Source organism: Haliotis cracherodii, unplaced genomic scaffold (genome assembly GCF_022045235.1).
Source record: "Haliotis cracherodii isolate W230 unplaced genomic scaffold, xgHalCrac1.p SCAF_7, whole genome shotgun sequence".
In the NCBI taxonomy this organism is placed as follows: Eukaryota; Metazoa; Mollusca; class Gastropoda; order Lepetellida; family Haliotidae; genus Haliotis; species Haliotis cracherodii.
In genome coordinates, this window is record NW_027266330.1 from 43415380 (window position 1) to 43432625 (window position 17246).

The following is a 17246-nucleotide window of genomic DNA, read 5'->3' on the forward strand; positions in this document are numbered from 1 at the left end:
GTTCTGAAGCAGTAAAGTATTACTGAATGGATTATTAGTTTGATTTTGGGTAAGTACATTTTAAATAGGGCAAGTAAGAATGTTAGTCATACTTGTCCTTGGTTTTCATGAATGTTCAACACTGCCATCACAGATGCGACCTCCAAAGATGACTACATTTCCTTATAAATTCCAAGACAAAGCTGGACATGTGTATATCATTTTTGCTAATCAAACATGATGATACTCCCTAACGTTATAGCAAAAAGCTATAAATGCGCTCGTGGTTGGCGCAAGTCAAGATTTCTGGAATATCATTCGGGTAGCCATGGAAAAAAACAATAACAAAGGCAGCAACCAGTCCTGGAGAATTGTAAGAGATCAATGCTCCTTTAACTGGCTGTAAACATCCAGTTTCCACCCTGCCGAACTGACTGGAATTTCGTGGCTTGATCGTAGCGTCACCAGTGGCTATTACTAGTGTATGTCCCTTCTATGTTCTTCCTATTGACCAATCAGCATGATCAGATTCAACTTCTCATATCATGATCGGAGCACACAAATTGCATCAAATTACTTGAGCACAGTGATTAAAAACATAAAAAGGATTTGGAAAATATCTGTTGACGTCCATTTGATGGAACACATGCTTGCAAATCCTGCAATTGACTGAAATCTGCACGGCAGTCACCATGTTGTTATGATCAGGATGTTGATGTCATTACGCAATTTTGATTGGACTATGCATACACTCATTAGTACAGCCAATATTACCTCAGAAATTCAAGCCTAGTTTGGCAAGGGTCGAAACATTATACAGTATATTGAACTGCAAAAGAAACGTCACCCCAAGTAACATTGCATGAAAAGTTGTCATTTAAACATCTGGTTAATTTTTGTCAAAGTTTCAAATATTTAACATTACTTTGTCTGGAAAAATGAAATTTGATGATAAAAAAACAAAGCAGATGACAATAAAACCAACCACCCAAACGCATCACGGCAATGGCCATGGTTACCCGATGCACGTGAGTTTTGTGCAAATTGCTACCACATGCAAAGATTGACAAGAAATCAGCGACACCAAGCCCTTGGACGATTGGAAGCTGGACAAACCACCCGGCAAGTAGCCAATGCATTTCAAGTCCACGAAAGGACCATATACAGGCTACAGCAACGGTACCAGACAACCAACACTGCAGATGACCGACCATGTAGTGGAAGACCAAGGGTCAACACCCGACATCAGGATTGTCAGATTGTGCGACAGCATCTTCAAGATCGCTTTGTTACTGCTGCGGTAACTGCTCGACAGACTATGGGGACACACCAGTGACACATTAGTGCAGACACCTTGCGTCGACGATTTGACGAGCAGACACCTCCACTGTCACAGGCCACACCGAGGACCCATTCTGACGCCACGTAATCACCGGGACCGTCTTCAGTGGGCAACACAGCATTAGCATTGGCGCCACCAGCAGTGGAGAGTCAGAGTCAGTCTGGCAGGCCGTGGGGAACATTATTCGGATGCTTGTGTTGTTGAGAGAGACTTGTGGGATGGTCCGAGCATCATGGTGTGGGGTAGAATTGGGCTTGCACAGAGGGTCGGCCCTGTGGTCTTCCAGAACATCGGTCCAGGGAGAAGCAATGGTGTCAAAGCAGCTCGGTACATTGATTAAGTCTTGAGACCACACGCTATACCTCATTTGGCACTGTGCCGCAACCACGAGTTTCAGCATGATAACGCCCGTGCCCACTCTGCGAGAGCAACAAGAGACTTCCTAGAGCAGAATGGCATCAGAACCATGCAGTGGCCTGCCCTCAGTCCCGATTTAAATCCCATTGAGCACCTGTGGGACGAGATTCAAAGACGGCTGAATGATGTCAAACAACTGCAGCTGACGTGCGTCCGACGTTCCTCAGAGTGTAGGCTCAAGTGCCTATGGCCTTCATCAACCGCCTCATCCATTCCATGTATCGACGTTGGACGTCAGTCATCAATGCACATAACGGAGACACGAGATACTGACTTGTGATGCCATATTCTCAGAGACTAGTGTTGTGTTTCACATTAAGAACATTTGACACTTTAATTTCAACCTTGATCAGTTTTGCCAAGTTTCATCTATTTGATATGTCTCAAAGTATGTTTACAGTGTTTGGACAAATAAGGTTTCTCATATATCCATCCATGTTGATGTTTCTTTTGCAGTTTAGTATATTTTTGCACAAAGCTTGAACGATGAAGGGTCAAACTGTTCCATGCTTAAAACATATCCAGAATTGCCAATCAGCTGAACATAAGTGCTTTACTTGTGGTTATTATTATTTAAAATATATACTGTATAGTAAAAGCTGCAACTAAAATAACACGATGTTGGAGTATATTATTCCTTGTAAATATTAGTTTCAGATACAACTACTTCTGATCATTCCATCAAAATTCTTTTACGTCATACTTTTGGGCATTCCTTATTCACCAGTTGATCAAGGAGAAAAAGTGTGTATAGCTGATTGCTATTTCCGGAGACATATGCACACAGTAATTTGAAGCTCTGCATAAACACATATAACAATGTCTAGCATAACAGGAAACACAATTTAAGTGATAAATCATCCTGTCTTGTGATGTTTTATTGCAAATTTCACAATGGTGTTGACCAAGTTTCCTCTGCTAGAGGGGAGGCCCTCTTGTCAACAGTCAATTTTAAGACATAAATAAATAGTTTAATTAATGTGGCCACTGGGCACCTTTTGTTGTCTTGTTTGCAAGGCATGTGGGTCGATGATTTGTCTTTCAGGACGACGACTCCCATGCTCATTGTGCTTGAATCATCAATGCTCACCTCCAGCAGCACAACATCCATAGAATCATGGCCAGCAATGAGCTTAGATCTTTCCTCATTGAACATGTCTGGGACATGATAGGAAAATGTGTGCTTCAACATAATAGGCTGCTGATCATGTTGGCTGAACTTGACCAGGTGCTGCAAGAGGAGTAGGACTCTCTCAAATCGCCATTGGTAGACTCATTCTCAGTTTATCTCATTCAGTAAATGAATGTTTGACAAATTCTGGCAGTATTACTCACAACTGATCAACTTTGAAATTTTGCATCTTACCCCTATCATCCTTCAAGATTGTCATACTTCACTACCAGTGTTCCTTCTGGCTTTTGAAACTGCCAGTCCTGATGGTAACAGACAAGCTGACTTTCTTTAAAAAAATGTACTTATATGAATATCACCGATGTTTTGTTCAACAACAAGGATTTATAAGGTACTTTATTTCCTGGTCCACAGGGACTGGCAGTAACATTAATTACCGGTTCAAGCCTAATTTTACTGGTAATAAAATGGTAATTACCGGTAGATAGGAACGCTGACTACCAGTTGTAATGGGTTCCCAATTCATTCATCATTATCATACAACTATTATTAGAAACAAAAATCTCTTACAGTTTTGGAAATTTTATATCGTATGGTTTTATGCAACTTTTACCAATATACCATTGTGCATAATTCGAAGATCTCTATTATATCGGGGATTTGTCCCTCCCATCTCTCCAAAATATCTACATCTAGTTGATGAGGATTATTGGAAGAAAGAAGTGACAATTTCACGCCCTGTGCATGCACAATTCCATTAGTATGGAGGATAGGGTTTGCCTCACAACTTTTAATATATGTTTGCTTTGAAGAGGACATCTGTTGAAGAATCTAAAAAAACATAGTGTGATTGCAGCCAACACAGCAATTTTTGATGTTCAAACTAACTGGTATGTTTATGCTTCATACGTTTTGTGGCCTAGATCTACATATGATATGATATTGAATAAGTATCCATAAGGTAATTCGTTGCATGAAGAAATATAAAAGATATGAAAAATCAACATCATGTTTCAAACTGTTAACAGCAAGGAAGAATGATCATGTGTACTTCTACTAGTTCTGGTAACTCACTTCACCTGAAAGAAATTACCAAATATGTAAAACAAGTGACAAGTGAATGACAAAGAAATTTTTTCTTTTGATGTTAAAATGTATGAGGAATTCAGGATGTTATGTGTCACAGCTGAGTGTGAAATATGTCATGTAATGAAACATGACTTTGTAAACACTATCCAATATGGCAGAATGTTCACTTCAACGTTCATATTTGCTTATCACACAGCTCCCACAGATGTGATAACGTCACAGATCAGCACGTTACTTCTGTCACTTACTGAAGCAAGTCATAAACTTGTTCAACCGTTGTGTGTTTGATTCTTCAGTGATTTTTGAGACTTTATTGTACCTCTGGTTTGTATCTTCATATATTTCATGATATGATTAATGCTATAGTAAATTATTTGACACCTGGTGGTACGTTTTTCTCCACAGTAATTTCAAGTGTCATGTTTTTTCAAGTAGACATCTTGAATATTTTACGTGGCCACACGATCTCGTGGCTTGCGTTCTTTTTGGTGTTGCCTGGTACTTCATCATTGAAGTATTCTTGCAATTATATTGTTTTTTATAGTGGTGTTGTTTTACGTGCTCTCGTAAACTTGTTTTTCATAAATCCACATGGGTGGGAAAAAAACTTTATAGCATATGTAATTGGGCGAAGGCGCTCTCTGCTTCATTTGCAGATAACATGCCATCTTGTAAAAAGTGCCGGTGTAACAAATCAGCATGGTATCCCCATCCCCTGTGCCTAAATTATATGTCCCCGTGCTCCCAATTACAAAATGTAATGACTGTCTTCCGCTTTCCCCCACAGCTTTCGGCAAGTATCTCCAGGTATCTTGTAATTGAGAGACCCAGCTGGCCCTTAAACGACTACAGAAAATGTCTGATGTATCGGAACCTGTTACCCATGCACCCCGGCCACATTTCCTGTCATCCAGGACAGCCCTGTTGTCCACCACCTCCGTCAACTGATGTTGACAACAACCACATCGATCTACTCATCAATGGCACAAAACAGACTTGGTATATATGACAACCGGGTCAGCATCTTAGGATCACACCAAGCCGATCCAGCACCCAACGTACCAGTACACCACGGCGCCTATGCAGTCCACACGACAAGCGCCTCTGGGCTATGGTCTACCCATCTTCCAACAGACACCTCAACAGCAGACGCCCTATACGGACTCCCCATGGCAACACTATCTCCAGCTACTGCACCAGTTCTAATGCCTCTGTTCCCAGTGCTTTCAGCTCCTATTATCGTCTATGCAAGCGCCTTACCAGCCTCCTCCCGTGGCTTCTTCACAGGCGTCTCTACTGGCATTCCTACAAGTACCTCTCCAAGCGTCTCTACAGGTGCCTTCATACATGCCTACCTTGGACAGGTGCAGCAAGTCCACCTCCAGACACTCTGTGTCACACGATTCCTCTTCACCCAGGACTTGCTCATGGCATAGCAGCAAGTTGTCTCACTACTTGAAGGCTCCTATGAAGAATTGATGTCAGAGGTAGATGCCCATCTCAGCCTCAACCAAGTTGCTGATTTGTTGGCCGACCGGCTAGGTGCCTGTGGTTCTTCTCCTGACTAGGGCGTGTATAAGAGGGACACGATGTGGTCCAACCCCACCTCCATCCCTCCGGATCCTTTGATCAAAGACATTATCACTGCGCTCGATGGAGACTTCTCGAAGTTGTCACTTAGTCCATCCTTCAAGGTGCCAAAATAAAAGATGGAAGATTTTCCTATAAACTCCATGAAGCTTGCGGACGCTGCCCCATAACCTTGATGAGGACCGTCCTTGTTCCAGACAACAATCTCACCTAAGTTGAGATGGAACTCAGACGCTCTCTCAAGCCACTATCCATCATGGCGTCCACCTCCAGGGCCATTATGCAGGACCTCTACACCATCCTCGCCTATCTCTCCATGGAGAGGTGTTAGTACTCTCTTTGAAATTGTTTCGTGTGGCATCTGGTAGACATGAGCTGTACCGAACTTGAAGAGCTTCACACCTTCTAGATCGGTTAGACATTTGACAGAATTGTCATTTGTTACCAGGTACCCACCTCAGACACAGGTAAGCACCAGGCATCACAAATTTCAGGGAGATCAATTTGCGCCTGCACTGGCCAAGTCACACGTCCTACACAGAACTTATTGCTTATTGCGGGATTCAAGGTTAATGCGCAGGGTGATTTGAATATCAGGAGTCAAGAATTCTGACTGTACACACCGGAATTAGGTCAACTAATCTAATAGGAACGGTACAGGGTCATTGAACCAGATTGATTTGCATGCTTACTGGTACATAATGCTGCAACCTTTCGGTATATCAATGTAACCGAGTCACAATCTTCAGCACAATATGGAGGCACACACGGAGTATGAGGCACTTCTCTTCTTCGTCACCTTGATATAAGAACGGGAGGATTCATGGGGCTGTGTCCATGTGTGAAATACGCTACAGTCGGAAAGCGCATGTTAAATCTCCTATATCAGTCAGTCAGTCTGGGGCTGCGTATCTTTGCATATCAATTGCTCTTTTATTTAATCTACACGGGAACTGGTAGTGTTTCGGTTATAAACACTATTTTTCAAATCTTGTCCAGACATGACAGGACTAGAAGCCCTCTCATATTACTTTCACATACTTGTAAACAATGATCTTCGAAAGAAATATTTAAGAGAGTATTTAGTAGCAATTTCACCAATAAAAGCCTGTGTAGTTATTCTGACGACAAAGAACGAATCTAATATATTTAATTTTTCTCTATGTACTAAGCATGCATTAGCCAAAAGAAATGAATTAATCAAACAATGTATATATCCCAATGTGTAACATTTATGATTGTATCTACATGCGTAGCTCTCTCTTGGGCCGGCGTACAAAGACTTACAATATAAACAATCTAGAATTTAGACGTGCTCATGCTGGCCATCTCATGTTGGCAGGAGCAGCTACAGTCCACCCAACTCCACCGACAACAGCATGGTGGTGTGTTACCTGTGGAATCAAGAGACAATGCACTCACTCCCTTCTGCAACAGGCATTCCCGTTCTTTCATCTAGTGGATCGTATGGGACAAAAATTTATAGTCCAGCACATCCCCTGGTGTCGGAACATCCTGGCCGACGCCCTATTCTGGCAAGACAGGGTTGCTCCAAGGGAGTTGAAACTTCACTCAGGGGCATTCCAAGTGGTGCTTCAGCGCTTCAGGCAACCAAACATCATACTGTTTACAACTCACCAAAGCCACCAACTTAAGACGTAATATGTCTCCCCACTCCCGGGTCTGCAGGCTTGGGTGGTAGACACATTCAGTGTCCCCTGGGACAGGCTAAAAGCATTTGCTTTTCCGGACTCCAAAGATACAAAGAGCCTTGCTCTGACTTTGAAGGTGGTTTGTCGATCTGAAAAACCTTGCAGAAGACGATCCACTTTCCCCCTTCAGAGTGGTCCAACCTACTCACCCACCCTCACGGCAAACCACCTCACCCTAGCAGGCAGATTTCAAACGCTTGGTTTGTCTTAAAAAGGTGTTAAATGCCAAGGGCTATTCGGCACGGGCTGCTAAGGCTATTGCTTTGACACATCTTCTCTCTAACAGAGGGTTATACGATGACATGTGGAGATCATTTGAAACCTTCTGTAAGACTAAAAATCAAGATCAACGACAGCGTCGTGGCAAATCTTAGCCTACACTTGCATATCTAAAGATACTTGAAAAATCAACTTCCAGGCCAACCGGATCATTCTTTCAACATTTCGCCAATCTCAACGATTGTGGGAGTTGAAGATGAAGGTGAACTGCTGTTACCCGAACACGTACTACGAGTTTTCATTCAAAGGCTTGTTAGTCGCATCACCATATCTCTATCGTCACCATATCTCTATCGTCACGCTCAGTTTTAGGTCCTACACGGTTTTCACAAGCCATTATCTTCAGAATGTGGCTCTTGAAGACATCAAGGGCGTTCATAGTTTTGGCCTTCTGGAAGTAGACCAGCAGGTAACCAACTCCTGATGCCAATAATGAACTTGTCCTGTCCGGACCCTTTCACTAGCAGCAATGTCTACGACATCGAGAGGAATTTTTCAAGATTTTTTATCAGCTTTGGCTCGGTAACAAAGTATTAAAGAATTTAGCTTACGCTATCTTCCTTTTTACAAGTTTGTGTACACGGACATATCCTCAATTCTTATGTTCCGTCTGTAGATAAGATTGAACCAGCCCTACTGTTATGGCGTTTTTTATGTTTTTTTCGCTTTGCGGTTATTTGACAATTGTGTCTTTTTGCAAGGGTTTCATTTTTTGAGGTTTTTGACAACTGAAGGTATACACTCCACCTGTCTGATACAGATGCAAAAAGAGTCATGCAGGATAAGTAAAATCTAATTAATTTTTACATTAGTATACTCATCCTGCATTACTACAACTGAGGACCCATCCGTCGCAGACCATCCTCCACCTACTCCTTTGATAAGCTCAGGCGACAAGCAGTAGTATGATTAGATATGACATAACATCAAAGTCACATGACAGCAGCGATGGTCCTACAATAAGTGGGATATGGGATGGAATAAGCTCTTTCTCTTTCACCCAGTACCATCGCTAGACATGGTCTCTAAGGAAAGCAGTAAATGCATTAAGGAGTAATGCAGGATAAGTATACAAATGTATAAAGTATTTCGATTTTACTAATTTCTCATATTTCGATGATTTTCCTCCATTTCATGAGAAAAAAAGATTTGGTCAGCATGAAGGAAAAAACAGACCGGTACGATTATCTTGAAGTGTGACCAAGGAGTAACATCATATGTTAGTGACGTCATAGTTGCTAACCTTCAGTCTTAACTCTGTGCACCTTATTAGCAGACAACAGGTAATAGCTACAAATACACCTATGTCAGTGACTGAGTTATAAAGATATGTGAACATGGGTATGCTAATAGCTTAGACTATGGCAATGTGAAATATTACAACAACACAATTGTTCTATTTCCTGGTTTGAAGTTTTGTAAACTGTATTTTGTTGTCATTGCTTGGTCTCTATGATGTAATTTTCCATAACTGAACTGCAGGTATTGACTATTGTCAAGAATGATTGCCCAAATGATACCTATATGTATTTTTGCATTTGTTTAGATGAGTGGGACAGGTACTCCCATGTTGAGTGGAGTGAATGCTATTCATGTTGCCACTGTACTGGAGGACTCTGTGGATCAGCTTGCTGTCCTTGGACGTATTATGCCAGCATCTTATGAATTCCGACCTGATGTTAATGAAGTGAGTAAAAATAAATATAAAGGAATGATGATAAAAGATAAGTATATACTCAACAACGAAAGTTCCTGTGACACCAATATTTTAGTGTATTTTTCAAACAAGTAAAGTTTGGTTTTCAATTTTGTAGTACATGTATGGAATCAAGTCACAAAAACGCAACTGCTACAGAAAAGCATGCATTCCATGCAAAAGTTGACTTTTATGCAAGTCCCATGCATTCCACTACCCAAGAATGGGTATAAAAACATGTGCGTTAACAGGATTCCATATGCATTGTTTCGCATCGTGCTGACAACAACCACTCAGAAGAACAACAAAATTACGCAATTATTCAACATTACGAAATGCCACGCCTGACAGCGTGTTTTTCATGAAATCATGCATTTTCTGAAGTCATTATGGCAAATTAAACCATTTGAACACTTGCAGGAGTCTTTTATCTGTTGCAAACTGAAATTGTTTCAGATTGGGTAAAAAACATAACTTTGCATTAAATCTTATTCAATGTCACAGGAACTTTTGTTGTTCAGCATATTATCCTTCAACACATGAATCTCTACTGCCCTTGACTTGGTTGTTAGTGAAAACCATCCCTCAAAACAATTTGATAAATGTAAAAGCAAGAGGCTCTGGTACTGGTCATCTGAATAATATAATAATTTGTTTCATGACCTCATTATTTTGAAACCATGACAGGTACTTATTTAATTCCTTACAGTACTTAAACATTATTACATTGAAAATTATTTAAAGTATACTGCCAATTGTAATGATGTAAGTGTTGTCTATATGTGAAGACAGTATATGAGTATAGGAGAGATATCATCATGTTCATGACTAAGTGAGACTATTGTTGCCGACATATTTTGTGTGCATTGTAGCTTGCTAATCAGGCATTGAGGTGCACCAGCAAGAAGACTCTTCCATTAGCCAATTTAAGACATCACCAAGGAAAGGATGAAAATAATTGTGAAATGTTTAATAACATGTATTCTGATATTTCCAATATTTCTGTGTTGGAAATTCCAAATAACACATGTTCAAAGTAGATTGTACAGGTTCCCACTCATTTGCGGCTCTAGTCATGGTAATTTCACGGGCCCATTGTTGTTCCGTCATTTTGAATTTGCCACATGGCCACGATTACATGTCTTGCATTCTGAATTCTTTTATTTGGCTTGGTTAATCCATTATTCTGTTTTAGCTAATGTTTTGTATGTGTTTTAAGCATTGTTTTACACTACTTTTGTGTTACTGTTTCTCTTATAATTTCAGTTTTTGAGTTACAATATGGCCCCCGTGTTCGGCTGTGTGTTTTCTACATCAATATGACTTATGCCTCATACACTTTGCCATGGAGGCAAATGTACTCAGACACCCCAAGATGTCTAACACTACGAGATTGTCATCCCCACCTTCAGTGACGCCCTTTCATGGGCTTTCAATACTTCCGACGATGACAACCCTGTCTTCCATGGCGTTTCTCAGCACTCACAGCATTCTTCCATGGCATCTCCAGCACCAATGTTCTTCGAAGAGACTCTTCCACAGTGCCTGCTCTCCTCAACTCTTCCATGGCGCCAGCAGCACCTACCTGGTCTTCTAACGTAGTTAAGGTCTTCCAAAGCAGTTAACCTACCAACCGGTGCCTCCACATGTCCTCCCGCTTTCCTTTATGGATGCATTGTGGATGCAGGCTTGACGCCTCCTGTGATGTTGATGCCACTGGCCTTGCCTCCTCCCCATATGGCACTTCTTCAGATACAGCGCCTGTTGTCATCGTCGGCGGCACTGACGCTTGCCTCACTGCCACCTATGTGTACTACGGACTCTCATCGGCCTAGATTGTCTCATGCCTCGTCCTTTCCTACTATATCCTGACACAGATCCAAGTTATTTTAATCTTGTCGCCGCTCACTCGTACATTGTCGGGATCGTGACTTTCATGCAGAATCCTTAAAGGGATCCTTCCAAACCAAAAGACAGTTTGGTCTGAATCAACTTGCTGACTGGATGGCTGATCTGTTGCACTGTCTCCGGGTAAGGCACCCAATCTGGTCCCTCCCGACCCCCCTTATACTTCCAGACTCTATGTTGACTGTTCTCAACGTGGCACTGGGCGAGGACTTTTTTAATGCTCTCCTTAACCCCATCGTTTTAAGGGCCCCGCTTTAGGCTGATGGAGCTCACATATTAGTTGAAGACCAGCTTTGTTTTCATCGAATAGGAATTTCTTTACTCTTGAAAGCCTCGCCATGTCACACCTTCACAGAACTCCGGAAAACCACTTATCTGTCTACTACACAGCTCACTAAAGATTGCCCGTATGTGGAGCTTGCACCTCGTCTCTACCTTCATGACACCTCAATATAAGAACAGGAGTGCTTATATGGCACCCAGGGGATTGAACTGGTCACCTTACTTCATACGGTGTGATCTTTCAGAACCACAGTTTTACAGAAATTCAGTCTTATCTTTTGTTTACAGCTTCGACTTCCCACTAACCGGTTATGTCGATGCCTCAGCGATTGGTTGAAGAGAGGGTTTATTTCGTTTACATGGGGTTTGGCATTGGCTCGCAGACGAACTCACTTTTCCATACATCGTCAAGGCATGACATCTTGTTTTTTGTCTCATGTGTCAGCGACTAGGTCATCCCAACAAGGCCCTTGTTGCCACTTGCCAGAACTCCCTGTTCACACTGTTTGTCTCTCAAGGAGGCTTGGGCTGTGGAAGCATTCAACATCCCACAGTTAAGGGCTAAGAGTGTAAGCTTTCCACCTCCAGGGTCCTGCAAAAGATCTGGTTGAACCAGAGCCTAGCTCTGATTTTGGTAGCAAAGAGATGTCCGCCATCAACCACCTCAAACTACCAGATTGGCCAAACCTGCTGATCCATCCTCACAGTCTGGTCCATCTACAAAGAGCCCTAAGCGCCAAGGGTTACTCAGCAAGGGCAGCAAATGCATGTCCCTTGGCGCACAGACCTTCTACTAGGGGCCTTTATGATGACAAGTAGCACTCTTCCAAGAGTTTCTGCAAGGAGAAACACCAAACTTCCACCTCTGCATTGCCCCTGTTCTTGGCTGCATTCCTCCTCTGCACCACAAGCAGCATCTGAAGGGCAGCAACATCACAACCTCCCTTGTAGCCCTGAACTCTGTTTTGGCCGTTCAGAAAAATTAAAAGGTGACCAAGATTCCTGAACTCCAGGCACTTTGAGCTCGGAGCCCATGGGGCCATTCATCTTGGACCATGCTCGGACTTCATAGCCAAGAATCAACTCACAGGACAGTCGGACAAATCCTTCACCTTCCCACCCATCTCTTCTTTAGAGGGGGTTCAAGATCTACAGGTACTTCTATGTCTTGTGTGTTCGTGGTGATGCTTCATTCGACACTTCAAGGATCTTTGAATCCGACACCGCCGCCTTTTCATATCGGTATTTAGGACATCGCAGGTGGAAGTCAGCCTCCACACAATCGTCACACGAGATCCGGGGGGTCGTCTCACAGCAACTGCTCCATCCCCACCAAGATCTGACATTTTAAACTCTCTGGTGCATGTCACCCAGGACTAGAAGGTTTACATGCTGCGCATATTGGCTTGGTATGTCAGTTCTGGTTCTTTAACTTTGCTTCAATTCTATTACTGCAATGATACCTGGACTTCCTGCTTGCTTCACACTCTTGCTGCATGCCAACTGGAATGGTCACTCAATGCCAAACACCGCTGTTCCTGATTGGCTGGTGCTTATGGAGAGATTATTGTTGATCGCATCTGAAAGTATTCCCACCTGCCTTACCATCTGATAAAGATGCATTAAGGAGTAAAGCGGGATAAGTTAAAAAAATTAGTAAAATCTTAATATTTCTTACATTTGTGTAACAATATTAACCAGATCAAAGGTGAAAATAGAAAATAAAATTTCAATCTCATTAAAATCAGATCTTAGTTCTCGCTACCGCTAAACAAAGATCAGAGGACATTCCATTACGGGTCACGTCAGACCGACCGACCGATTTGTCTCCCTTGTCTAAAGCTAGCAAACACAACCACTGTGGAAATGGAAGCTTTGGAAAAGAAGAAAGATTATTTTTGAAATATACAATCAAGGAATCAGATCAGCATGGGTCATATTAGAGAGAACAAACATTCCATTATCAACAATTAACAGTGTTTTAAAAAATCCTGAAAGTGGAGATGGAATTGAGCACAAAAAGGGAGCAGGTAGGCCAAAGAAATTGACTGTTGGTGACAGAAGTTGACTTGGTTTATTGGAGTCTATAAACAGATGCATTAGCATTAAGAAAGCATTTGCATGCAGTTGATTGAGAATTCCATCACCACTCCTCTGAACAACAAGACTGACGTTTGAATTGGTGTTTGGAGCATCAATTGGGATAATGTTATGTTCTCAAATGAAAGTTCAATGTGGTGTCCAAACTGCATAAAAATGTGGACCAAATTTACTATCAAAGTAGTCCTAAATTTCATGTGACGAGTAGGGTGCCTGTGTTTGGGGGCCACACCATTATGTGTATTTGAAGGTAACATGACTAGTTCAGTGTACACTGACATTGTACAGGGACATCTTCTTCCAACAGCACAAGTTTTTGTCTGGTGACGGATGGTTATTCCAGCAAGACAGTAAACCAAAATAAAGAGCGAAACATTCTCAGGAATGGAATGGTTTAACGAGCAAAATATTACACTGATGGAATGGACCAGCTGCAGTCCAGACCTGAAATCCAATTGAACATATTTGGGGAATCATGAATCAATTTTAAAAATGTTTAAAAGTTATGTGGTATGAAAACAGACGTTGTGAGATATTGAGAAAGCATGGCTAATGATTTTTTAACTTCCCTGACATTCTATATGCCTCGCCGCATTATAGCATGTATTACTCTTTGTGAATGCGTACTTGACGATAGACAAAGTAAAAAGTTGATACCAATTCCCATTTCAGTCTCTTCAGTGTATTGCCAGATATTTCCCTTGTGTCACGTGTGGCTCAGTAAATATTCTGAAGGATTGTTTGGCTTGAGTTGTTTTACTCTACATCCTGTACTTCAGATCCTCTGTGTGTCACGTGTCAAAAGCACTCGATTATCATGGAGCATTAATCTTACATGTTAGATGTTGATGTGACAGGTGATACAGGATTAGTGAAGAGGGCGTCCCGTAGAACACAGCCTAATCCAGACGTAATCCGGGTGGTTACAAACATAGCTGAGATCTGTGGGAAAAGCATCGTAACGTGTTATGTCAGGATAAGAAATAATCTACACAAACTTAGATTCTCATGTGATAAGTATACTTGTCCCGACACAACAAAACTGTCTGTCTCCCAACTGACGTTAAAGTGGAGCGTTGATGAGAAGACAGTGGAGGGATCAGGGACATATAACTCCTGTTAGTAGCTAAGTACTGGGGGTGCCCCAGAGGAGGAAAATGCACATTTTGGTTTCTGTGTTACATAAGATTAAAGTCCACAAGGAATTTGCAATGTGTTTTGTCAGGATAAGAATACAAATATCATGAATATGATGGCACATCGATAGCACCGTGGCTGTTCACTTGGATAACAACCCTGATCATTGGCTTTGCACATCTACGCCTGGTCAGACACTACCATTACAAAGAGGACGTCCTCTCCACAGATCACGACAAAGTTAAATTCTATCAGAACACGTTCTTTCTGATACAGTTGCTGTCCTATCTGGGATTCTTAAGGAGGAGGAGCAATATCTCAGTCAAGGGACATGATTTTGGAAGCACACGATCACAACAACAGATCTCATAAATTGGTGTATGTCATGCCTGTGGTGCACTAACCTCTCTACAAGATCTACAGGGGAAGACTTTGTTTAAGCCCTATACAAACATGGATGAACGCCACAAGATCACTCAATCTAGAGGCACTAGTACATCATCCCCAAAGCATGTTGAATGAACTGAATTAGTGGCTGGATCATCTCAAAGTGATGAGAGAAATTCCCCTGATGTTCCCCTCACCAAAACATCATTTGTACACCTGTAACACACAGTTACTCTTTTCGTCATGGCACTGTGGAAATCCATTCAGCTGTCCTACCAGACCACATCTATTGGAATGTGTCTGCACTCAAAACCTATCAGCCTCCATTCCTCGGTGGCACAACCATACTATGGATGATGTGGTGGCAGCTGGCCAGTGCGCATCTTCCACTATCGTACCCAGGTTCGTTCTCTGCTGTCCTTGAACCCCTGGGAATTTGCTATCACAAATGACTACAAAAGGCTCATTTCATTTAGACCTTTTAATCTTGAACTATGTGTTTTTGCATACATTGGGATAAGTCAAAGAATTTGATTGGATGACCAATCGAAAATATTCTCACTATGACCCACAAATAAAGGCACATCCAGACTGTGGAAGTAACAGTCTTCAGCAATGTATAAATTTACCGTAGTATCTATTTGACACATCTTTATAATCACCTTTCAATGATCAGCCAATTGATGACTGATGACTTACGCTTGGAATTACCACAGGTTCATAAACAACTTCAGAAATCTCTCCCGTCAAATGAGACCTTATTCATCCAATGATGATATGATTTGAATCTATTGGTTGAAACCAAACTCCAAAAGATGTTCCTGTGGAGCAAGTTGAACATGAAAGATGATCGTGCATCCTGTCCTTTTCATGAACTATTTTATGCTGCGTTACAGTTGGTTGTTGTGTGGCTGTCAGTGTAAACATGAAGTAACAAATACTAAATGAAACTGTGAAGCCTTGAGGCTTAAGGTATCAAATAGTGATATGAAAAGTTATAAGAATTGACTTTGACTTTGTGTAAGTTCATTGGAGTTTGAACCTTCATAGAGGGAGGGCCAAATTTTGGGAACATCAGAGCTTGTGACTCACATAAAATGAAAGACAATTCTGTGTTGACTTGAAATGCTTATGTATATGTCCAGTTTTGACCTGTGTGGCATTTTTCTTTAAGATGGTGAAAGAAGAGGTCAGCCAGTTGGTAGCAGGCCAGAAAGATCTAGAAAATAAGTATCAGTCTGCACTTGTCAGGAAATTAGAGCTGAAACACACAACAAAGAATGCTGGAAAGTTGGCAGAGGTTGAGGAAGATGTTCTCAGCACAGGCAGAGATCTCAAGAACAGCCTGCATACATTTGGAAGAACTTTACGGCAAAACCCTGTGACTGGAGATAATATTGCTAAAATTCAAGATGACAGGTAAATGGAGAATAACTAAGCATTTTTGTTGTGGATCATCCTGTTGTTTCTGAGCAACATACCATTTTCTTCCTGAAGGATTTACTATCATGGAAACATTGTGTTTTGTGTGGCTATTTTTAGTTAAGGTCAACGTTTCCAAATCAAAATGCTCAAGAAATTAAGCCAAATTATTTTGGAAAGCTTACATATGATTGGCTGAAGAACCCATATATCCTTTATTTTGACTGACAATCAAAGTTTCCTCAGGGTTCATCTCAAATGACATTTGGAACTTTGATGTAGTATGAAAATAAATTTAAGGGATAGGGATTAAAACAGTTAATATTTAGCATTAGGATCCAAGCAGTTATGATTACAGCTGTATGAATTGTTTTGTAGCTTTCCTGTTGTACTACTGAGATTTAGTATGGTATATTGGCATCCATACTTACGTAGTAAACATAAACTTACATTTCCAACATCTCATTTGAAATTGCTATGAAGTTTATATTCCAAATGGTTTTGTTAACTATAGTAATTGGACAATTAATTTTATTAATAGTTTACAGAAAAGTTGCACTTGATATTGTAATTACATTTATGTTTATCTTGTTTTTTCCTGCCAATATTACCTTTGATACCTACTGAACATTTCAGCAATGCTATCATGAAAAAAATAGTTTCAGTGTTAACTTGATGGATTTGTTTTTTAAATTATCTTGAATTTGATCATGTATGAGATTTTTGAGGATCTTTGCTCTTTCCAATTTTAATTGATATATAGTAAACAACATA

The 17246-nt window shown here is 41.2% G+C and overlaps 1 protein-coding gene across 2 annotated transcripts in view; it reads left to right on the top strand.

Moving 5' to 3' along the window:
• The window catches only part of LOC139447624 (dynein regulatory complex protein 9-like), a 67624-nt gene that overhangs the window by 7348 nt on the left and 43030 nt on the right, over window positions 1-17246 (top strand). For both annotated transcript variants that reach the window (XM_071229035.1, XM_071229036.1), the window contains exons 2-3: window positions 9087-9227; window positions 16225-16469. In XM_071229035.1, coding sequence (XP_071085136.1) covers window positions 9087-9227; window positions 16225-16469 — 386 coding nt within the window. The remainder of the gene's footprint in view (window positions 1-9086; window positions 9228-16224; window positions 16470-17246) is intronic.